This window comes from Apium graveolens, chromosome 5, assembly GCF_009905375.1.
Source record: "Apium graveolens cultivar Ventura chromosome 5, ASM990537v1, whole genome shotgun sequence".
Taxonomy (NCBI): Eukaryota; Viridiplantae; Streptophyta; class Magnoliopsida; order Apiales; family Apiaceae; genus Apium; species Apium graveolens.
In genome coordinates, this window is record NC_133651.1 from 4,760,025 (window position 1) to 4,784,205 (window position 24,181).

At 34.8% G+C, this 24,181-nt stretch overlaps 3 protein-coding genes and 1 long non-coding RNA gene across 4 annotated transcripts; 1 reads left to right on the forward strand and 3 right to left on the reverse strand.

Annotated features, from left to right (window-relative positions):
* Positions 1-3,151: 3,151 nt before the first annotated feature.
* On the reverse strand, positions 3,152-3,894 carry LOC141659679 (uncharacterized). The gene is made up of 2 exons (XM_074466603.1): positions 3,663-3,894; positions 3,152-3,498 (listed from the first exon to the last, which is right to left on the reverse strand). The coding sequence occupies exons 1-2, from the start codon at positions 3,892-3,894 to the stop codon at positions 3,152-3,154; spliced, it is 579 nt and encodes a 192-aa protein (XP_074322704.1).
* Positions 3,895-5,972: 2,078 nt separating this feature from the next.
* LOC141659680 (uncharacterized) lies at positions 5,973-7,322 on the reverse strand. The gene has a single exon (XM_074466605.1). The coding sequence runs from the start codon at positions 7,320-7,322 to the stop codon at positions 5,973-5,975; it is 1,350 nt and encodes a 449-aa protein (XP_074322706.1).
* A 5,138-nt stretch (positions 7,323-12,460) lies between these two features.
* Positions 12,461-14,966, forward strand: LOC141662055 (uncharacterized). The gene is made up of 2 exons (XR_012550232.1): positions 12,461-12,762; positions 13,249-14,966. It is a non-coding gene; the product is annotated as an uncharacterized LOC141662055 (long non-coding RNA).
* Positions 14,967-15,158: 192 nt separating this feature from the next.
* On the reverse strand, positions 15,159-23,058 carry LOC141662054 (zeaxanthin epoxidase, chloroplastic). The gene is made up of 16 exons (XM_074469108.1): positions 22,432-23,058; positions 21,658-21,820; positions 21,482-21,556; positions 21,116-21,216; positions 20,734-20,846; positions 20,040-20,251; positions 19,662-19,753; positions 19,264-19,378; positions 19,082-19,185; positions 17,301-17,346; positions 17,139-17,203; positions 16,826-16,912; positions 16,212-16,266; positions 16,036-16,124; positions 15,861-15,948; positions 15,159-15,471 (listed from the first exon to the last, which is right to left on the reverse strand). The coding sequence occupies exons 1-16, from the start codon at positions 22,944-22,946 to the stop codon at positions 15,388-15,390; spliced, it is 2,004 nt and encodes a 667-aa protein (XP_074325209.1). The 5' UTR covers positions 22,947-23,058; the 3' UTR covers positions 15,159-15,387.
* Between the last annotated feature and the right edge of the window lie 1,123 nt (positions 23,059-24,181).

Here is a 24,181-nt window from a genome sequence, read left to right on the forward strand (position 1 = left end):
TTATTTATCGTACCAAACAATTGTACTGAGCAACTACCAAACAACTGTACCGAGCAACTACCAAATAGAGGGTGTTCTGCTGCTTATAATAGTATAGTATAGATAGATATATATTAAAATTGATCGGTGTCAATGTCACCATTTTACCTACTTTTCTAATTTCTTTTTATTAAATTATATTTTTTTAACCTCCACGTCGAATTACTCGTGCGATGACGGAGAGAGTAGATTATCACGTACAAGTTGCAACATACAAGTGAAGTATGGAGGAGGGGAGCATTGAATTTATTATGACAAGGAGTTGGTTGTACATAACGCTTTTTCCCTGGAAAAAAAAGAAGTAAATCTCGTGAAATGTATAGAGAAAAAATAGTGATGAAAAAGAAACACGGATATAATGGTATTTGTTTGGGAATGAAAAACTCTTGTGGTTTGAGGGATGTGGAGGAGGCATGGTTATCGAAAGTGATGTTTTAGGCTTGCCTTGAAATTCACAACAACAAACATTTGAATGGATTGATTGTGTAAGATTTTATCAGTGATTCCAAACACAATCTTTCATATATTGGCCCATTACATTCATAAACAAACAACCCCCCAACGTTTTCATTTTTATTCAACACATTAATGTGAAACTCTCAAACTAGTGCTGGTAAACAAGATTGTTTTTTCTATAACAAGCTTGATTTGTGAGTAAATCTCATGTAAATAATATCATGGGTTAAGATTTATTTCGACGCTTTTTCAATTTAAGTGATCAGATTTTTGTGTATTTGAAATTGTATTAATTCGTGCATATATGTTAAATTGTTATTTTCACTTTTTACATATTTTAACACGCACATATAAGCCAATGGTCTTTCGGGAAACAATCTCTTTATTCTTCGAAACGAGGGAAAGGCAGCGTATATTTTACCCTCCACAGACATTGCATTAAACGAGATATACAGAGTATATTTGGTGTGTTTTGGTTTAAGCTTTGATTTGTGAGTGTGAAAGATACCCTTCACAACTTGAATTTTGTCAACTAGAGAGTTGGACTTTTGTAGTTGTGTTTGTCATTTTCTTTAACAAAAGGGCGTTTGTGCAATCAACTTTATGAGTAGTTGTTCAACAAGAGAGGAAAAACAAGTATCCAAGGGCATGTGAGAGCCATTAAAATGGATAGTTAAGAAGCTTCAACTCATAATTTGGAAATTTTGAATATGTTTGTGTAGGGTAATTTGGTGGGGTTTGCAGAGATTGATTGTGTGGATGCAGAGTCCCCTTCTTTCTTTTCTTTTCACCTTTTCATACTTGTAACATGTGTCTTTCTCTGTCCCTTTGTGTTATTTATTTCATTGTACTATGTATAACTCCATTGCTACTAACAATTGACAGTGACCATTTTCAAACTTTTATTGTCACTTCCATCCCCAAGGACAAATTACTCTAAATGTAAAATTTTATAATCCCCTTCATTATATTTATAATCGATAACTAGGTATCTGAGTCAATTTACGCACATTTGCGTTAATCTTGAAAAGAGTTAGCACGACATCTAACTGTCATCAGGACCTTCTACTTAAATTTAATCGTCAACCTGAAATCTTATCAAGGACCTGAGCGATATACCCCTAAAATCCTTGGCATAGATCGATTTTCAATTTTTACGACCATAGAGATGAAATATAACTTATGAAAGTATAATTAGGGAAGTTTATTTGGAGTAGAATTTCTAAATCCAGTTGGTGGAATATTTGTACCTTAATACCCAAATGTTTTGTATAATTGTATATAGCATACAAATATACAAGTTAGTTAACAGGATCCGAAGTACGGAGAGATTCTTAAAAATGAACGAACATGCAAAGAACACAACAAAAATAGGGAGCCATTGAATGGGCCACACCAATTATAAGGTTTTAGCTTTAGACCGTTAGAAAGACTACAACTTTTTGCAATAAGATTAGACCACCATCATCATTTTTAACGGCTAATCCAAATCAAGTAAACGCACTCACATTATCACATTATGTAAAACAATGGCCTAGCTTCTTTAATCTTTTGGCTTATACAAAAATTGGTTTACGTATATATCCAAATTCTCCTACTTCTAATGCTTAACCTCTTAATCTCAAGTGGGAATTAGTAATACAAATCCTTTTAGCCGTTTTAACGTATCACTTTTATGTGTTGTTTGGATAATGAAATTTCAATACGGATAACAGGGAGAATAAAATTTTAATATAAAAAAGTATTAGAATCACATTCTCAATTTTAATAACTAAGTTGAAATTTTATGATCCAAACTGTCCCTAAATTTCAGTATATACATGAGTTTGAGACTTCATGGCACCTCTATCTTCGCATGATGCCGACATTCTTATGGGGTTGTATTCATTTCATATTTTAAAGAATTGTTAATAATCTATGAATTTTAAAAGATTTTCGTTGATTTTAATTCTTCATGAATTTTGATGGAGTTGATCCAAAATCTTGTAGAGTCTTGCAGATTTTGTGGAGTTTTTTAGAAATCCATCAAAATCTCACGTATTTTTAAGAGATTTCAAGCTATTAAAAATGTATTAGCAAATTCATCAAAATCCACAACTTTTTTAAATAAAAGAAAATCCATGGACTTTTGAATACCATCAGATTTTGATGAATTTTTTAAAATCCACCAAAATACCACCAAATTTTGATTCACTTTTTAAAATCTAAATTGAATACACTCCGATTTTAAAAAACTTTTTCCAATTCTTGTTGAATACCTTCAGATTTTAAAGTATTATTTAAAATCCAAATTGAATACCCCATAATTTCTAAAATCCATAAAAATCCTTCAAAATCCCAATTGAATACACCCCCCTAGATTATGAAGATCATTTAATCTAATAAATTTAAAATAGATTTTTAAGAGGATAGTGTTATTTCCAGAACAAAAGTTTAACTTTCGGGGCAAAAAGTTACTGAAAAAACCAAAATCTCCTCACTATTTTATATTTACTTTTTATTATTGTACTAACACGGGGGACAAGTTTGTCTTTTTCAATAAATTTTGCTCTGGAACTGACAATAATGCTCTCGATATAAAATTTTCCTTTTTAAGATTCTATCTATCAGTTTACTTTTTCTTTTTTTTCATTCTTTTGAAACTTAAGAAAATTCATTAAAAGGAAGTAATATCCGACAATAAAATCTCCAACACATAATGCGGAGGAGATATAAACAAATTATAGCTACCTACCAAATCGGGGATTCTAGCTAGATTATGAGCTACCCTATTTGCGTGCTTCTTGACATGACGAACGACCAAATCTTTCCGCTCTTGCATAATTTTAAAGCAAGCCTCCAGGATATTAACAACTTCAACCAAATACTCAGAACACTGATGCATTGCTTGAACCACCAGACTAGAGTCACTTTCAATCACCACTTTTTTCAGCTGCATTTTTGCAATCCACTTGAGAGCTTCCCATACACCATAAGCTTTTGCTTCTAGCACATTGACATACCCTGCAATCCTTAGATTTTTTACCATAACAAAATTTCCAACCTCATTTATACGACCATTCCAACTGTAAAGTTTGAGTCACCCTCTTTCACTGATGCGTCGACATTAAGCTTAAACCAACCATGATCAGGACGCTTTCATTTGTCTGTTGTACTCTCTACAGAACCTGACTGAGAATTAACCTTCTGCATATTTCTATTTGCTTCGTGCCATTCATTGACCTGCCTCGAACTCATCTCCATAATCACATTTGGCTCTAACATCTTTTCCTCCCAAACTTTTTTATTTCTAGCAAACCAGATCCCAAATGATACTTTTGTAATAATGATCAACATGTCGTCTGACTCCGTATACAGCTTCTCCAAAAGCAAATTTGATCCATATTCAGCTTCCCTCATATCAAACATTAAGTTCGTTCTTTTCCAGCAACGGCGAGCATAATTACAATAAAAAAAGAGATCGATCACATGCTCGATGTCTCTTGAACACATTGGGCATGTGATTGGAATTTGAACACCTTTTCCTCTAAGAAGAATTCTTACAGGGATATTATTTTTACAAAACCTCCATAGAAAAATTCTCGACTTGTGAGGAATGTTCAGTTTCCAGATTCTACTCCAACTTGCCAAAATCTATACCCGACTTTGCTGAGTATTTACCATTTGGTGTCAACGACCACACTAATCTGTCACTTACTTCGTTCTGCGGAATTCGAGTCTGGAGAATACATTGCACATCATCAGAGTGAAAATTTTGTTCTACTTTTGTCACGTTCAATTCTTTGATGTTTGGACGGAAGTAATCACAAACTTTATCCTCCCTGACATTGTTCCTATAATACTCAACCATATGATCAGTTTTGCCTCGCAACTAGGGGTCTTGAAAAATACGAATATCTCTACCATCGCCAAGAACCCATCTATACCCTCTACACAGCTGCTCCTTTGCTTCCCATATCCCTGACCATATAAAACTTGCGCCTGTTCCTTTCTTTGCTTTTAAAATGTTGCAGTCATGAAAATATCTTGCTTTAAAAGTTCTGGAAACCAAGGAGGAAAGATTACACATAAAATTCCAGACAAGCTTTCCTAGGAGAGCGAGGTTGAACCCGTGGAGGGACTTGAAGCCCAAGCCACCAGTACATTTAGCCAGACTCATTTTTCCCATGATAACCAATTGATCCCCTTTTTATTACCGCTGTTAGGAGACCACCAGTAATTATTCATAATCCTTTCAATTTCTTGACAGAGAGACTTTGGCAGAAGAAAAGATGACATGCTATAGGACGAAAGAGCTTGAGCAACATTCTTTACAAGAATTGTTTTACCAGCCTTTGAGAGAAGTTTATTATTCCGGCCTTGGATACGCTTCCAGAGTCTTTCTTTCAAAAAATTGAAAACTTGTTTCTTAGATTTACCAACCAACGAATGTAGACCCAGGTAGTTATTGTCGCTTAAATCTTTACTGACTGCCAAAACATCCATGATCTCCTACTGCTTATCCGTACATACATTTGCGCTGAAAAAGAAACCAGACTTTTGGTTGTTCACAGCTTGCCCCGAAAGACTCTCATACAAGGTCAATAAATCTTTAATTGCTTGAGCTTCATTTAAATTTGCCTTGAAGAATAAGAAGCTGTCATCAGCGAAAAGAAAATGAGTGATAACTGGCCCATTGTTACATACTTTACATCCGTGAATTTCATTATTTGTAGCAGCATCTTTAAGAGCATGAGATAGACCTTCAACACATAGCAGAAATAAATAAGGCGAAAGAGGATCGCCTTGCCTCAGGCCCCTTCCGGGAAATATATGACCAGTTAGAGTACCATTCATACACACCATATATTTCACCGTTGTGACACATAAGAGCATCCACTTAATCCATTTTTGATCGAAACCCATCATCTCCATTCGGTGTTTTAGATAACACCAGTCGACACGATCATAAGCTTTGCTTATGTCGAGTTTTAGAGCTACATCCCCCTCTTGACCTTTGTTCTTCCTTTTCATATAATGTATGATCTCGAATGCTATTTGCACATTATCGGTTATACTTCGTCCAGGGACAAAATCATACTGGTTTTCTGAGATTGTAATGGGAAGTATGGATTTCAGCCTGTTCGCTAAAACCTTTGCCAAAATTTTATAAAGGACATTGCAGAGAACAATGGGGTGAACTTCTGACATTCTTTCCACATTTTCCTTCTTGGGAATTAATACCAGTGTCGTATTGTTTAGTTCCGGAGGGAATGAAACATCTCAAAGCCAACTTTTACAACTAACAAAGATTTCTTTTCCAGGAAGTCCCCAGAAATGCTGGAAAAATGCTGGACTAAACCCATCTAGCCTAGACGACTTATCTGCATGCATTTGCTTGATCGCCGTAGTGAGTTCATCAAATTCTTAACTCCTTCATCAGCATACTATTTTGTTCATCTGTAATCACTCTACTTTCAGAAATTCTATACTGGGGATTACCACTTCCTTCTAGAAAAAGCAGATTTGAAATACTCGACCGCCAAAGAGCACATTTCGTCGTGATTGTCAACAATAACATTTTGATCATTCTTTAAATAAGCAATACGATTAGCCTTCTTTCTTGCTGATGTCTGAGCATGAAAAAACTTGGAATTAGTGTCACCCTCAGCGAGCCAAGATGCTTTTGCCCGTTGCTGCCAATATATCCCCTCTTGTTTTATCAACTCATTAAGACGCTCCTTTTCAATAAAGTAAATTCGGATCCCATCTTCATCAATTTTGTTAACTAGACCATTCAGTACCTCTTTTAGTTTTTTAACTTTATCTCGGAATTTATGAAAATAATTTCTTTCTTGCTTAGCCATAAAAGTAGAGACATAAATCAACTTGGGCAGCAGTTGAGTTGTCGGAGTGCCACACCAGAAGTTCGAAACTTCATCATGAAAGAATGATTCTTTTAACCACACATTCTTGAATCTGAATCTAAATTGTTTACGGGAGCAAGAGGTATCAAATAAATCCAAAATAATAGGGTCATGATCCGAGTATATAGTATGCGTAACAGAAATCTTACAAAGAGGAAACTTTTGCCACCAATCATTTGTCGCAAATGCTCGATCTAATCTCTCCCTTACCCAGTTAGTGGAACCTTTGCTTTTTTCCCAAGTAAACTCTCCCCCCTTCAGCTCCAACTCGGTGAGATTACAATCCTCAGTGGTTGCTTGAAATCCATCAAGAAGATTCTGAGGATGAGGATGCTTGCCACTTTTATCCTTAGCAAATAACAAATCGTTAAAGTTACCAAAAATACACCAGGGGATAGAATCCACCTGTGCCAATTGTCTTAACATATTCCAGGCCTCCTGCCAGCGTTCTCTTTCTGGAAAACCATAGTAAGATGTGAGTCTCCATACTGGGATACCTGTTTTAATAATGTGCATATCAACATGGTTTTGAGAAGAACCAATCACATTACAGATTACAGTAATTTTCCAAAGAATTGCCAAGCCACCACTTCTACCAACTTCATCTACTGCAAAAAAACCAGAGAAACCAAACCTCTTACACAAGTCAGCAATACAATCTCCTTTAACAAGAGTCTCAGATAAAAATATCAACATGGGATTTTGAGACTTTATTAAGTCTCCCAGAATTCGAACTGCCCGGGGGTTTCCCAGACCCCGACAGTTCCAACTTATGTGTTTCATGCGGCTAGCTTGCTTTGCAAGCGTAGCCATTTCATTTTGAGAGGTTGCTGCATAATCCGATTTAGAAAAAACATCTCCCTTGAGTGAAAGGTCATTTCCTGACGACTCTAGTAATAATAATACTCCCTCTATATCCATCGTTTCTTTAGATAAAGGCCCACTTCTCTTTCGTTTTATGTCCTCAATATTAAGCCCAATCTCCTACTCACTGTCAGGCCCATCCACAATTTCTGCATTACTAAAGGACCCATTACCCATAACTAACGCGCCCTTTTTAATTCCCATATTATTTTTGAAATTTGAAGTTGGCACAATATCCCTAAAATCTCTCCTACCAGATAACTCATGTTTGTTTGTCCCTGAATAATCTCCCGAAAATCTTATTCCGCTATTCTCGCGACCAATTCTCGCCTCCCACTCAGTGTCATTCTCCTCCCTCAACCACTTGCTTCTTTCCTGCCCCGCCATACGCCGAGGAGTTGCCCTGAGCAATGATCCACATTTTTTGGTTCCTTCCTCCCCTCTCTTATCAATGAACCTTCTACATAATCTATCAGTATGTGAAACAAGCCCGCATGAGAAACAAAAGTCACCCAAACGTTCATACTTATATGTGACAATAAAGTTTGTTCCATTTCTACGTGTTATCTTCTTCTTTCTCTTCAGGGGTTTCCGAACATCAAGTTTAATCTTAATCCGCATGTATTCACGCCATGTACTTGTATTATTGTTTGCATCATATTGCAAGAATTCGCCAAAAAAATTACATAGTTGCTTTCCTACTGCCTCTGTCATGAAACTATTTGGTAGGTCATGAATTTGAATCAAGATGTTTAGAGACTATAGTTGTACTTTCAAAGGATCGATCCCCATTGGGATGACATCCACCAGAATCATGGCATTATCAAAAGCCCAAGGTCCGCCATTAAACACCCATGCCATGTATTCTTTGTGGTAGAACTGAAACAAAAAGATCCCGGCCTCAATTTCTTTTATATTTATCCCCATTGTTGGTTTCCATACATCGGCCATTTTTGTCTTCATAGCTCTTGTACTAATATTTCTGTCAGTGAGAAAATGTCCCACCAAGCAAAGTTCATATCTATTTACTTCTTCCTCGACATCACCCTTAAACACTAGCTCTTCATTTTCCTCCTCCTCTATGCTAAGCTCGCCATCTGATTATCAATGTTCCGGTATCTTGCCATTTTAAACAATGAAAAAGAGAAAAAACTCTCACGATACTGAAAATCCAGAGTTTACTTAATTTACTTTTTCTTGTTTATGTTTTGTCAATGTTACATCGTTGCCTCAGTCTCGGTTTTAATTTATTTTCCAACAAAAGTCATATCTTACGAGATTTCAGTATTTGAGGGGTATTGGTACTAGAATGTCGGATGTTTTTTGTTTATGAAATTGTAGATTTCGATGCTTTCTCAGTGAAAATTGTTTGAACCGTAATGTTTCTTGCATTGCTGGTGCTCAGGGCAAATTCAATGATCTGCTCAATCTTGTTATATAATGTAGTACCAAAAAATACATTTTTGTGTTAGATTAAATTGCACAAGGTCTCCAATGCAATTTTAAATCATGTTTTAGATTTACATAACTTACCACTAATTCGGACTTTTAATCACAAATTTAACTAATTTCAAAATACATTTTGATTCTAAAATAACACCATATCTTTATACTTAAATACATCGGCTCAAATCATGTTGCAAATTTACATAAATTCCTAATTCACATTTTTGAACACAAATTTGCTAAATTTTGAATACCCTGCACTTTCAAACACCTCATTATGAATTTATATATTCTTTTTAACTTTTTTTTTGCTAAATTACCTTTTAACTTTTTGATAAACTGTCAAATATAACACAATACTATATTTTGTCCTATATAATATATATAACAAAAATTATAACATTGTGTTATTTTAACACATTTTTAACTCACCATTAGGTTGATAATTTATATTTCTGGTGTATAGATTATCCTTAGTTTAACACACCATTAAACATGTTCTTATAATTTTTACTTTTGTAATGCGAGGTTTTAACTCTTACTTAACGGATCAATATATACTCTTTATTAATAAGCGAAACCATATATAATTACATATTAAAAATACTAAATTACCAAATTTTGGTACTCTACATAACTTGACTTCAATTCTCTATAAATTTTGTTTTCAACACAAATCGAATTCTATTCTTTGTAAACTTTATTTTTTATTAGTTAAGCGAATTTATGAATTATATTAAATTTTTATTAAATTACGTTAAATAAAGTAAAATAACATGTATTTATTTTTAATATGAAAAACTACTAACTACTAAGTAAACTACAAACACATATTGATTTTTATTCTCTAAAAACTTTATTTTCTATTAGTTAGTGTCCATACCTGCATCAGTTTACTTTTATACTGGATAACATTATTTTCTATAATCTTTACTAATAAGAGAAATCACGTATAATTTGGTTTTTAAAAATATCAAATTTTGTTAGTGTACATCCAAACATTGATTTACTTTTAAATAATTGATTTGTATTTCGCACGAATTATGAGTTTTAATTTTATGCAAATAAAACTTGATATTATTTTTAATTTCTAACAACTAGTATCAGTAAATTTTAGGTGATAACATAAATTTAAATTAATTAAAACTGTATTTTTAACCAATTGTTTAATGTTTAATCGTTGCAATACCTGAACTGTTGGGATGCGTTCCATTCTTATAAACTAGACATTTATGTTTTTGACCAAGATTTATGTTAGAAGAAAAGAAGAAGATAAATCTACTGAAAAAACACCAACTAAAAAAGACATCTTGAAAACGGTTAGCCATCAGAGCAATTCATTGGTTTCACATGCGACCCAAGCGTCAATGACTCCCCCGTTCACGTGCCACCGCCCCGAGCATCACGTGCATGGAAGAACACATACAGTTAGCCTAGACGAAATTGAAATAGTGAGATGTTGTAACTTGTAATGCAGGGACACATATTTGCACTGTACACCCAACCAAACCGACGTGCAGGTACGTATTAAATTAGTAAGTTGGATTCCTCTCATTCTCCTTTTACGTGCCGTACCCTTGCTCATCAGCTGAGGCCGAGGAGTAAAGTTATAGATTTTGAAAATCGGATTTAATCGGAATTAATCAGTTGAAGTACTAGTTTATGATCTATTGAGTTATAATTGAAAAATAGGATGATTTCTATAACGAGTTACGAGTACGGGACTTTGTCCTTTCGTAGCTTTGTGCTCCGTGCTCTTCATTGATATAAACGCTTGTTAATTATTTTAAGAATTTTTCTAGTGGTAGTGTATGTCCATGGGCTGTTAAGAGTTAGTGTTTAATTAGGTATCCACAAAATATTGGTGGAGAACTCATTAATAATGATAGACCTCCTATATTCATAAAAATCTCCACCAATTAAATTTTTACAACTCATCAATCACACTTTCGTGTTCATGAACGCGCACAATAGACAAAACGTTATTTTAATATATCATTTGTGTCATATGTTGAATGAAATAGAGCTGTCAATATGATGCGTGCATGTGACTAATGCGTGTTACTTTCTTAGTTCTGTGTGACTGCAGTAATGCTAAGACAAGTAATGTCCAGTTTACTTCTCAGATACGCATAGGTCTCGTTATTATTCAACGGGTTAATGTATCTTCTACTAGTTCTAACTACTAGTAAATCCACATTAAACTTCCAAGGTCAACGCACGGTTACCTTGAGCATCAGAGGATTTTACATTGGTTTAGCCCATATATGAAGTCCATCTGGCCCAATTATCTTTCAAGGCACTTGTTCTGGCCCAAACATTGTCCATCTGGCCCATTCCTGCAATCTAAATTTTATGCAAGAGATCAATTTTATGCACATTTTTCTGATCATCGAAAAATCGATGCCATATTTTACCGAACCTTACTATTTTACTACTCCCTCCCATTTTGTTCTTCCTATATTGACTTTCGGTACTGTTCACGGTAAGCGATTGACTATTAATTTACGTCTAATCTATAATATCAAACATAGTCATGAGTAATTTCGTTGGATTCGTATTTATCAGTATTTTAATATAGTGAAATTTTTATATTTAATACTAATACGAATTTAAAGATATTAACAATCAAAAATGTGCATTGACAAACGTGTCCAACACAAATAAGAAACGTTTTTAGGGACGGATGGAGTATCGGTTTTTGCTGTACCTGGATCTGGAACTTCAAAAAAAAAGCTACTTAGTCTCTAAAAACATTGTCCATTTTGATTGAATTTAACCAACTTTAACCGAAATTTATATCTACTATATAATTAAAAAAAATAAGAAATATATCATTGAAAAGTATATTTAGTCTATTTTAAAATGTAATTTTCAGATTTTAAAAATAATTAATCAATAATTTTTAATATTAAATTAAAAATTAGTTAATTTGAGTCCTAAAAAATAAATTGAACATATAATTAAAAACGGAGAGAGTATCTTAATTTCTCAATAATGACCAACAAGACAACAACAATGTTCTTATCTTTTTCATGAAGGAATTGGATCATAATATAAGCTAACATATGTAAATGAGAACGCCACTATATTCCCCCATGCATTTATGCAAGGACAATATTTTTTATCTTTGTTACGAAGGAATTGGATCCTAATATAAAGCTAACATATGTAAATGATGAGAAAGCATCTAAATTTCACGATGCACCTATGCAACTCAATGCCAATTGTTATAAAGGTATATTTCTCGCTTCGGAACGTGCAGGGTATAAAAAATAAGTCAAAACAAAGCAAGTCTTTAGGGTTGTAATTCGAGTTAGGCGGCTCGTGAGCTCGCCCGACTTGAACTCGTTTAAGTGGGCTCGAAACGAGCCGAGTTCGGGCGGAGGTTTCGGCTCGTTTAATTACTCGAGCCGGCTCGGCTCGATTCGTGAAATTAAACGAGCCGAGTTCGGTTAGAGATTTAGGCTCAATTAAGTGTAAAATTAAACGAGCCGGCTCGCCCGACTCGTTAAAACCGGCTCGTTTAGCTAAACGAGCCGACTCGACTTGATTTGTGAAATTAAACGAGTCGAGTTCAGGCAGAGGTTTAAGCTCGTTTAACTAAACGAGCCGGCTCGGATCGACTCGATTAATCTCGGTTCGAATTACGCCCGACCCGAAACTCGGCTAGGTCGGCCGAATTGCAGTTGTACAAGTCTTCGAATTATTGCTGTCTCGACTACCACAATTGACAAGCCTGTCAAATAGGAGGATCTAGTTATTAGATATTTTCAAATCTTTAGCATCTTATTTCATCTTATCTTTCCCCTGATATTTCCGGCTTCTCTTATCTTCTTCAATATATCTCAGCTGTTGAATACTTGACTTTTTTTTTTTTTGCTAAAATACTTGACTCTCTTTTTAGAATCAATGTCTTCGACAAGTCCCCAGGTCGGTGCCTTGACGAGCTCGTAGAGATCTATAATTGTCACAAAGCAATGAAAAGGCTGGTTATGGCTATGTTTTACAACATTGATCCATGGGTTGTGCGGTACGATACTGGAAACAGGTAACTTGAACTTTTAAGACACTGGATGTGCTTTTTGTACTTTCTATAGGAGAATTTGAATAGCATGATCATGTTGGGACCTTGCGTCACACCTTAAGAGTTTAGAGTCGCTGATTACTTAATATAGTATCAGATCTCGGTTTAGAAAGTTCCGAGGTTATAGTCCTCCCATCACCATTTGTTCGATTTAAATATTTGTTGGTATTGCTTATTGGTATATGTTTGAGTAAAGGGGTAGTGTTGATTAATATAAGATCTGCTGTGACACCTTAAGATTATAGAGCGAGTGATTAATAATTTGGCTAAACTTAGCAAAATTACAACAACTTTAAAGAGTTTATCAGTCTCGTCCTGCCCTAAATTTCTGCCATTCACTTCTTAGTTCTTATCTATTTCTCATATTCCATTATACCGGTATATTTAAAATAATTTTTAACTAATTCGGAAACGTGGATCCTTTTCATTATCTAAAGAATTGCATTACAGGTCCGAAACTGATATTATCAATAAAATCGTTGAAGAGATTCTATGCAACATAAATCCCACGGCTTTAAATGTTGCAAAATATCCAGTTGGGTTGGAGTCTCATGTTAAAGATATAACAACATTGTTGATCAGTCACACGGAAGGTGTCCGTGGTATGGGTGGAATAGGAAAAACAACACTTGCTAAAGCTTTGTATAATCAACTCTTACTAGAAAGCTTTAAAGGAAGTTGTTTCCTTGCGAACGTTAGGGGTTTCAGGGACAGGGAACAACCTAGTATCTTTACAACAACAACTTATTAACGATGTTCTCAGAAGTAATAAAAAAGTTGATGTTCATAATGTTGATCAAGGAACTAAGCTGATAGAAGCTAGAATTTGTTCAACAAAAGTTCTGAATGTTATCGATGATTTAGATGACCACAAACAATTTGAATCATTGGTAGGACCTTTAACTTCTGGGAGTGTAGTTATTAAGGGATGAAGAGATACTGGATAAAATTGAAGTAGAAACCTTAGATCATCATGGAGTTCATATAACCCTGAGCTACATCGCGGAGAAGTAATCTCAATCTCAGACGCATTGCTACAAGCTATCCAAGAATCCAAGACTTACATTGTTGTACTCTCTGAAAATTATGCTTCTTCAGGTTGGTGCCTTGACGAGCTCGTAGATATGTACAATAGCATTACAGGTCTGAAGCTGATATTATCAATGAAATTGCGGAAGAGATTCGATGCAACATAAATCCCAAGGTTTGAGATGTTGCAAAACATCTAGTTTGGGTTGGGGTCTCGTGTTAAAGACATAACATCATTGTTGATCAATCACACAGAAGGTGTCTGTAGGATTGGTATATATGGTATGGGTGGAATAGGAAAAACAACTCTTGCTAAAACTCTGTATAATCAACTCTTACTAGGAAGCTTCAAGGGCAGCTGCTTCCTCGCTAACTTGGTGAGGTTTTAAGGACAGGGAACAACCTAGTTTTTTTACAAAAACAACTCATTAATGATGTTCTCAGAAGTAAGAAAAAAGTTGATGTTTGCACTGTTGATCAAGGAACTAAGTTGATGGAAGTTAGAATTTGTTCAACAAAAGTTCTGGTTGTTATCGATGATTTAGATGACCATAAACAATTTGAATCATTGGTAGGATCTTTTGCTTCCGCGAGTGTAGTTATTGTAACTACAAGGGATGAAGAGATACCAGATACAATTGAAGTAGAAACCAGATATCGATTCAGAGTAAATGAGTGAGTTAGATGATGCTGAGTCATTGAGAGTACTTGCCCGTCATGCATTTGGAGTTTAATGGCCTTGTCTAAAGATGTCCTACATCATCCCGGAGGACTTCCCTTGGCAATTGAGATTTTTGGGTCGTATTTGTATAAGCGATCCGAGATAGGATGGAAAGTGGGCATTGAGAAACTGCAGCAAATTAGCAACAGCAGTATTCAGCAAATACTTAGAAGTTATAACTAGTTTGGATGCCTTTGAATCGGATGATCCCATGCTGAAGAAAATATTCATTTACATTGCTTGTTTTTTATGTAATTTTCCAATAAATAGCATTGTGAATTCCCGTATTTACCTGGTTGGCAGTAGATGTAATCTAGTAGTTGGAGCAAGTTCTGAGCTTTGAGTTGTCTTCTTCAAATTTCTTGTACAGTACAATTTGCAAGTTCTGAGAAAATCATGTTGAATTCGAGTTTATCAACTCAATGCTTCTTTTGTGATTATGTTAGCATCATATTTTTTCTTATTGAGGCTTTTATCTGTGAATTAGAAATAATCAGCTGCCGTCAATTTTGAGGGACAAGATTAATTTTTGGGATAGATAATTTGATTTATAGAAAGCACTGTAATATGTTGCAAATTCCCAGTTACATTAAGAAAAAAGAAAGAAAAAGAAGACAGAAAAATTGACTGTTTCGTGAAATATAATGAAGTATAACCAGTGTGTATCGAAGCAAAACATGGTAATTCCAATACACAAGCAAAGCTACGGGTCCTGTCCTTTTTCGCATGCTATACCTTTGTTCCTACATTGTACAAAACAGCAGCGTCGTGTGTCCGCTGCCTCAAGAATAATTCTATACAATTTTGGTTTGCAATATCTAACGTCTAGTCGACAAATCTCATACTGCTTGAAGAGATGCACTTCCTTCGGTTTTATCTGCAACCTTGGTTGGAAACTTCATAACCTTTACCCGAAAAGTTACCTGCGCATACAATATAAACCTGCTTAAATACAAAGTTTTTGATGACTTAAAAACATGCATACGGCTCTGATCATGAAACCCCTTCATGCCGGAAAGTTGTAAGCTGGAAACAGATGTGAAGTATCAGTGTCCCATTTGATTATGGCTTGAAATACCGGACAACTAATCATGACCAGTAGTTAGCTGGGCATAAGAAGTGCTTAGAATCAGGTGGAAACTGACCACTCTGTTGTTATAAATAAAAGAATTCTTATCTTCACTGGTCACGGGGAATAAACTAGCAAGTATGCTTAAAATCAACACCACTGCCATTTGAGCTTGAAACTGACCGCTTTGCTGTATTAGAAAAAAAATACATTTAATGCTTTTTAAGATCAGTAAATTTTCACCTTTTCATCAGAACCAAATCCGATAACATCTGATGGATGAAAGCGAGTAGGAAAGTTGGGGGGAAGCCTATACCGTCTGCCCTCATTACTGTATATTAAGAAAAGCATTCATTCAGAACAGGTTTTTCTAAAGAAAATATAAAAAATGATATCTTACAGGTTGTGCCGAACTTACTCAGTTACAAAGGTACCATGTTCACTTCGCAAATCAGTAACAAAAAAGGCACCCCTTTTGCAAGTTATTTTAGCATGCAAGTTGGAAACCTGAAATACAACACATTTGACAGCGACGGAGAAATAGAAAATTTGTCTTGCAAAGAAAAACTTGATATCAGAAATTGGTCAACTTGCCTGGGGTGAAGGTATGGCAATTGATGTTCCTGGAATGTTTGGGTGCAATACGCTCCTGCAATACAATATCAAGTAATACCTTAATTAACTTTCTTAGGAAAGCCAACTTCAAAAAACAAAGCACTACTGAATCTCAGGGGCCTGCTAACATAGAATGCTTCAAGTACAATCCGAATTTCCAAATACAGGAGTTCTTCTTTTCACCGCTTTGTTTCTATAATTCAGTTGCAAATTATTTTTTTCTAGATCATAAAATTATTGTAAAATTGCGTTGTTTAAGGGCCGTGAACTATAGTCTCTTTATTCCAGAAGAAGTTTTGAATTGTCTCCAGATGTAGTGAAATCTTAAAAAACAGAATTCCATACAAGTAGCTGAAAACCTAATTTAAATTGGGAAGGCAAATGACATGTACTTGGCGTCAACTAAAACCTGTTATAGTGTATCAAGAGGTCGACTGGTCGAGGGTTCAAAGCCTCATTGAAAGCATGGATGTGTGCATGTATAATTTTCTGTAAGTAACCGTTACCAGAAAAACTTTTAACCTTTTGCGATATAAAATTATGGTAAGATCAAAATATAGAAATATTTAACAAAAAAAAGTTTCAGTACCTACCCGATTATACAAGGTTTTCCCTCATCCTTGCTGAGAAATATTGATTCTGAAGAAGCAGATGTATTCCCGACAGGAAATAGAACCCACCTGCCAGACAATCAAGGGAAAAACAGAATGAGAAGATGTGCTACAATATTTTTCGCATAGAATCTTAGCACTGTATCTTAGTTGATACCCCTCTTCTTTTGGTAAAGAGAGGTCGAGGATTTGAGCCTCAATAAATGCATGTATCCATGAGTATATAAATTTCTGTGATTGACCACTTAAAATAAAGAAAGAAAATATTTGCAGAAGTTAGGCACACTGTACTAACTCTGCGTTTATAGCACGCTCCAATGCATCGTCATCTTCGAACCATCTTTTCAAATCGCTGTTTGCCTTCAAGACAATTACAGGATATTAACTTTCCATATATTGCATGGTTTTATTAATTCTAGATAGTTATATTATAGGTTTCAATAATTATATAGCATACTCTGTCAGAAAGCCTGCATTGTAATGGTCTCCCTTCAAGGTTTGATCTGCACAAGGAAAACAAGCATGAACAAACTACTGTCAAGGGACTTGTAAGAATCCTTTAGACTCTGAAGATTAGCTGCCAGTTTAATATAGACGTGGAGTAAGTATGCAAGGTAAATTAGTAAGGTGCCCGAAAACACGTGACAGTTTTCAGTGGCGTATTCCTAGTATTTATTAGCGCTTTGAGGCCAGAACTTCTGGTTTAGATAAAACTTCAGACATTGGAATAGAGACATTCAAAATGAGTCAATATAATTCGAGTTATGCACAAATTTCTCTACATCCCTAAAAGTTCAGAACCTCTTTCATTTAATACTATATCCTACTCACTCCGTCCCTTTTTAGTTGTCACGTTTGACTTTTACCTAGTCAAATTGACTAAAGTTTGACCGAAGTTTATTAATATTTTATAATTGAATAAAATAAAAAAATTACATTATCGGAAAGTAGATTTAATCTACTTTAATATAGGGTTAAGTATTACTTTGGTCACTGAACTAAGAGCCATGTATCAAAAGGTTCACTCTAATAATCGGGGTATCACTTGTACCACTATAGTGGAGAGTAATGACACACCGTTAAAGTTGACCTGTTGACTTGACAAAAACGTAACCCCTGTGTCGTGGAAGCATACGTGGACACACGTGGACACTCTCTCTCTTACCCCGTCTCTCTCTCTCCTTTTACCCCCTTTTTCTCTCTTACCCTCTCCCTCTCTCTCTCCCTCTCTCTCCTTTTACCCCCTCTGTATGCCACCAATTTCCTACACATATATATTAATTTAATAACACACACCCCGTATAATATTATATTATATACATACAGATCGATTATGCTTGGACACGATTGCATCAATCATTCTTAGCTTCATCTCTCTCTACTCCAGTGAGATTTTTTTTTTGCCGATGAAAGTATACCAACCAAATCACCGCTCTTGATTCCCCTCAACTTTACAAATCTTGTTTCTTGCTATCTTTTTGATAAAGCTTGACGTTTTAACTGTTTTTACTTGGATTATATCAGATGTGTCAATGCAGTTTTATTGTTTTTGCTACAAGCCTCTCTCTTGCTACTCTTCTTGCTGCAAGTTCTGGCGATTCTGATCCCAATTACATGGACCCTTCTTCATCTTCTTTATATATGTGTGTATAGTTTGTTTGTTTTAATCATTAGATTTTAAGAATTTTCTGTGAGCTTCCTGAATGTGTTTTTGGAGTTTTTTATAGTTACTAATTGTTTATGTGGGGTTTGTTTAATAATTGAAAGTGTGTCCACATGTGTGTCCACGTGTATCAACGTATGATTCCACGATACAGAAGTTAAGTTTTCCGTCAAGTCAACAGGTCAACTCTAACGGGATGTCATTACTCTCCACTATAGTGGTACAAGTGATATCCCGATAACTAGAGTGAACCTTTTGATACATGCCTCTCAGTTCAGTGACCAAAGTGATACTTAACCCCTTTAATATATAACTTTTAGTTTTTCTGAAATAATATAAGAGTAATGTTTAATCTTTGATCAAAAATTGGTCAATTTGACTTCTATAAAAGAAAATGTGACAACTAAAAAGGGACGGAGGGAGTAATTAAGAAGAAAGAGTTGCAGTGCCAAAATAATCTACAAACATAGATGCAAAACCATTCAGTTCATACTTTACTTTGAGTAGGTAGATAATTGACTGAAATCATCTATAACATGAAAGGTTGATGCAGAAAGGACTTTAGGAGAGCTTACCCATTGCCACCTAGCACCCAGCTCAGCATTAATGGCATCCCGATGTCAATAAAAAATCTTCCTCCAACTCTCCCTGGATGTGGTATTCTAAACTTGGTCAAAAACTGAAACAGTTACAAAATATCAGTGCAATTAAATTACAGTGCCGATATATGAATTATTGCTTTTTAAATATAGCTTACCGACAATGGACCAAGTCCTACACCCAAATATGCTTTATACGTTGAGGCCATGATTGCAGCCATTCTAGCCAGTCCATGAATAACTGAGACACGTATCTTCCTGGAACTCTCATAGCTGAGAGCATGATGTGGGAAAAGGGAATCAGAACAGCGTCTTTTTATAAAAAAAGGCTAGCAAATATTTTGATATTTGTAAAAGGAGTCATGAAACTCCAAGTCAGCAAAAGCTTGTGAGATACTGAGATATACAGAATGAACTAGATTAAGACAAATTAAAATTTAACAGTGTTAATTTACCGTAGTCACCTTTGTTCCTCATGGTAAAACCATGCAAATGTTATTCTAGGTTTGTGAACTATTAATTGAAGACCAAATTTGACTAGTAAAAGATATACTACCTTCTTAGGGACGATTCGATATCAATAGGATTTCTTGATTCATCGCTTCGCTTGCACGCTTTATCAAGCTCCAATGCTAGTTGATAGCTGTCCTGAAATAGTGCAAACACTATTAATTAGCAAAATGAAAAAAGAACTAGTGCAAATACTAGCTCCATTTAAAAAGACATTCTCCACCTAAATAAGGATATCACAATATCCTTATTTTCATTTTTAAACTAAGACACAAGTCTGGAGTTTGGACCCTAAACATATGGATATTGAACCAGATAAAGTATCTACAAATCACAATATTAGATCCCTGGTCCTTCAGATGAAAGGCAATGGATTCACACGATCTTATATCTTAATCAGCAATTCATAATAAGGATGTTATACCTCAATAGCCATGCACCCCCCTTGACCTAAATTTGGCTGCATAGCATGAACCGAGTCCCCAAGCAAGGTTATACGACCCTTTCCCCAATTAAAAGTAGGTTCACGGTCATATATGTCACGGCGAAGAATTGCTTCTTCGTCTGTAGCAACTAACAAATCTATAACATTATCGCACCAATCTCCAAATATTTGAAGGAGCCTTTCCTTTTTACCTGCAAACCATCATCAGACATCATTTAATAGAACTAAAAAGATATTACGGAGTCCACATTATCAATATCATCCAACTAAAAAGCATTATAAGTAATCACTGCATCCACAGATAGACTGTCTTCAGTTAATACAGTAATTAATGCTCAACCACTTGTCAAATGGTACTTTTAAAATTAGGAAAAAGAGATCAAAATTCTTTCTCTTCTCAACAATGATTAGGATACATCTGCTATAATTTGATATGTGGTTATTAGCACTATATAAAGTATAAACTACTGCTTCTGCTTTATTAAACCAGCACTGTAAATATCACAAATTTTGGTACAATCCCTGAGCAAAAATACAGGTAGGCCATTTCCATATACAAGTTCTCATATTACAAAATTATAAAGTGTGTTCGGTAAGTGTACAAGAACATCTATATTATCATCCTAGAGTTTTTAAACCAATACAATTACAAAGCTCAAATTTAGCAACTCACCTGCATTATCTGTGCCACCAGCGGGTTCATTGTAAAATGCATACCACTGCATCTTTCCCCCGCCCACGTCTGAAGAAACAAAGTATTGTTTGTGGCCCAGAAATACTCGGTACCTTTAAAAAAATGCATTATTACTTGGAATCAGCAATAATGAAAACTCCCCCAAAAATAGTAGTCATTTGGACTTTCTGCACGCATTTTAAGTTCAATATCTGAATAAAAGTTTATATATTAATTTTATATTCCAAAAAAAAAAATTGAAGAATAATGTGGAGCTATCTTTTTCATGCACCTTAAAATACCTGCAAAAAGTCAAAGTGACTGCTAATTTGGGAAGCAGAAAGTATTCATTAAATATAATAGGGAAAGGAAGTAAGCATACCCGACGGTATCAATATCTGCAGGCACAAAATCTGCAATCCCTGTATAACAAGTGTAACCTGAATATGTAGGCTCTGTGTATCCAAACAAATTTCTCCTTACCTGTTTAAAAAAATTGTTATCAAAATTAAACTAAAACTAGTCAAGGGTTACAGAAACTAGTAATATTTAAACAAATTTCCCCTTACCTGTTTAAAAAAAATTGTTATCTATTTAAACATTCATGTCAAGGGATACAGAAATTAGTATATTTGTTGGAACACTTATGTACAATAAGATTATAATACTTTAATTTAACTTCAAAATTAAACAGTATTTCGACAAGAATGTATTATTAGTAAAGGGACGAAGAGAAGACGAATAGTACCTTTGACCATATTCCATCAGCGCCAACCAAAAGATCCCCTTCACAGCGCTGTCCATCCTCCAGAATAACAGTCACCTAAATTTGTAACACAAAAAAACAATGATGCACTTCCAACACATAATCAACAGAAATATCATATGAACACATAAAAAATTGCTCAACAAATCCGACTTTACCTTATTTCCATCGTCCTCAAAGTCCACTACATTACTACCATTCAATATGATATCATCCCCAACAGCGGTAGCCAAAATTCTTTGCAACGTCATGCGACTTATAACTCTTGTGACCGGAAGGCCCCGTTCTGCTGCAGGTGTGAATGTATCAAACTTGCAGTACCTAATAACCAAGTTAAGAGTCTTACTTATTAGTTCAACATTTTATCATCAATGAAACTATGGCACAAGGACAGTAGACAACACCATTTAGGAAAAATTTCTACAAATCTCCAAAGCCTCACAAGCAGGAACCTCAAAACAAAATTTTAAATGGAAGCTGGCAGGTCAACCATCAGTACTTAATAAAATAAAATTCAAGCACTTCAAATTGATGAAAAAATTACACAGCAGGCAGAAACACTCAATCTGGCCAGGGAAACATCACAAGCTAAACACCAAACCAAACCGTCCACAGTTGATTAAATATTTTTTTTTTTAAAATAAAGCTAGAACTCCTCGCCGCAAGTGATCATATAGACAACAAACACACTACACGCATCACAGTTCTAAGAGTCAGAAATTTGAATCATCTATTGAAAAAATTAAAATAAAAACATAACATGTCAACCATGGCACACAAATACTTGCCTAGATATGATAAAAATTTATGTCAAAGATGCAAACTTTAAGTCCTTACAGATAGCTAGCATAAACACAAAACACGCAGAGCAATCAAACAAACAAAACTGAATCATTTACATAATAAAGTAAAATGAAAAGAGAGGCAAGTACCAATTGCCAGAAACACCATCAACCAATCCATTAATTCTATCACCAGTAATACAACCAGCTTTCATAACTTCATCAGCAACATCCCAATCAATAGCTTCTAAAGCAGCCAAAGCATTACTTTGTATCTGAATAGGTCCTCTATATTGTCCTTCACCTCTAATAGCACTCAAATCCCTCTCAAACACCACCACTTCAAACCCTTTCCTCCTCGCCGCCAACGCGAAAACTAACCCTCCAATCCCTCCTCCAGCCACCAAAATCTTCAATCTCTTCTTCCCCTCACTCAAATTCTCACTACCACTTTGATCAACCACAGGCACCTCAGTCACAGCAGCCTTAACTTTACTAGTCAACCTTCTTAAAGATCCAATCTTTCTTGTTGGTAAGTAACAATTAACATGATGGGTATTCAAGAATTCATCAGAAAAGTCTTTTGGGATTGAATTCAAGAAATGGGTTCTTGAAAAAAGTGCAGGTGCTAAGTTCAGTGAAGTGTTGAACACAGCTGAAGCCATGTTCAGACAATAAACTCTAGTTACTATATTCTTGTTCTTGATTGGTTCTTGATACTTATGATGATGTTAGAAATGAAATGGTAGTGTATAGCTATTTACCAATCCAAGGCCACGAGTTTGTGAATGTCCTCCTCCACCAATTGTGTAAAAATGGTTGCCACGTGTCCCTGTTTTTCCTGCACACATGTTGTCAATCCATTTGGTACAGGATTCCACAAGAATCAAATAATTTATTATTAGTGGTTGTTATTTGTTTTTGGATAAGATATTTGTGTATTTGATAATTTAATTAATGATCGAGATTTGTGTTTGGAAAATTTTACAAAAATAGGTAGGTGCTTATTTGGCCACCACCTTCCTTGTATGTTTTTGGATGGCTGAGTTTTTAACTTTTTTTTTTTCACTATTGTTCTTTATTTATTTTTTATATATCTATGGTGTTATCAGCTAATTCTAACTCTCAAACAATGTTACATATTTTGAAAATCAGAATTATTTGGTTGAGATATCTATTTGTGATTTATCAGACGATTTTTAAAAAAATCAAATAATTTATCGGCGATCTATTGGAAATTGGACAAATTTTTTTGACCGATTTTTTAACGATTTACCGTCGATTTTTGAAAAATCGACCGATTTTTATAATAGAGCTCTCAAACAAATGTTTATTTAAAACTCCATGTTTATAAGTTTGTGCAAGTTTTAGGTTTCAATTTTAATGAGTGTGCTAGTTCTTTTTTTTTGTAAAATCATATAATATAATACCTATTATTTAATTTTTTGATATATTTATACATGTTACATTATCTAACTTAGAAATTATTAATAAGCATGTGAAAAATATCCTCTTGAATTTTGATGGCCTCTTCATAAGATCTTTGTAACCATTTTATAAGTCGGGACATGTGAAAAAATGTCTTCTTAAATTTTGGTGACCGCGTAAAATATGTTTTATGAAATCTTGGTGCTAGGGAAAGTTCTCTCACCTTGATGGCTCTTGATAACCTTGGTGGCTGCTTTATAAGTCGGTATCCCACTAATTGAATTTTCAGCTTTCAAGTGTCATAGAAAAAACTTCTTCACTTCTTTTGTTAATTCTCCAGAATCAAGGTTAAACAGGCAATGGGCCAATAGATATAAATCAAGAACATGTAGGCACATCTTCATCTGGACTTAAATAGTTTATAAACCCGTGTATGTAACCCATAAATTGTAACACTACTTTGCACATGTTG

Bases quoted from the DNA above. Each gene is read 5' to 3' on its own strand.
- LOC141662054 (XM_074469108.1), bottom strand. From the start codon at position 22,946: ATGGCTTCAGCTGTGTTCAACACTTCACTGAACTTAGCACCTGCACTT. The intron at 19,754-20,039 runs GTATAACATCCT...GCACTATTTCAG, and splicing joins GGGGGTGCATGGCTATTGAG to GACAGCTATCAACTAGCATT. The intron at 19,379-19,661 runs GTAGTATATCTT...TCATGCTCTCAG, and splicing joins ATCGAATCGTCCCTAAGAAG to CTATGAGAGTTCCAGGAAGA.
- LOC141659679 (XM_074466603.1), bottom strand. From the start codon at position 3,894: ATGAGGGAAGCTGAATATGGATCAAATTTGCTTTTGGAGAAGCTGTAT. The intron at 3,499-3,662 runs GTTCTGTAGAGA...TAAGGATTGCAG, and splicing joins GAAGGTTAATTCTCAGTCAG to GGTATGTCAATGTGCTAGAA.
- LOC141659680 (XM_074466605.1), bottom strand. From the start codon at position 7,322: ATGGATATAGAGGGAGTATTATTATTACTAGAGTCGTCAGGAAATGAC.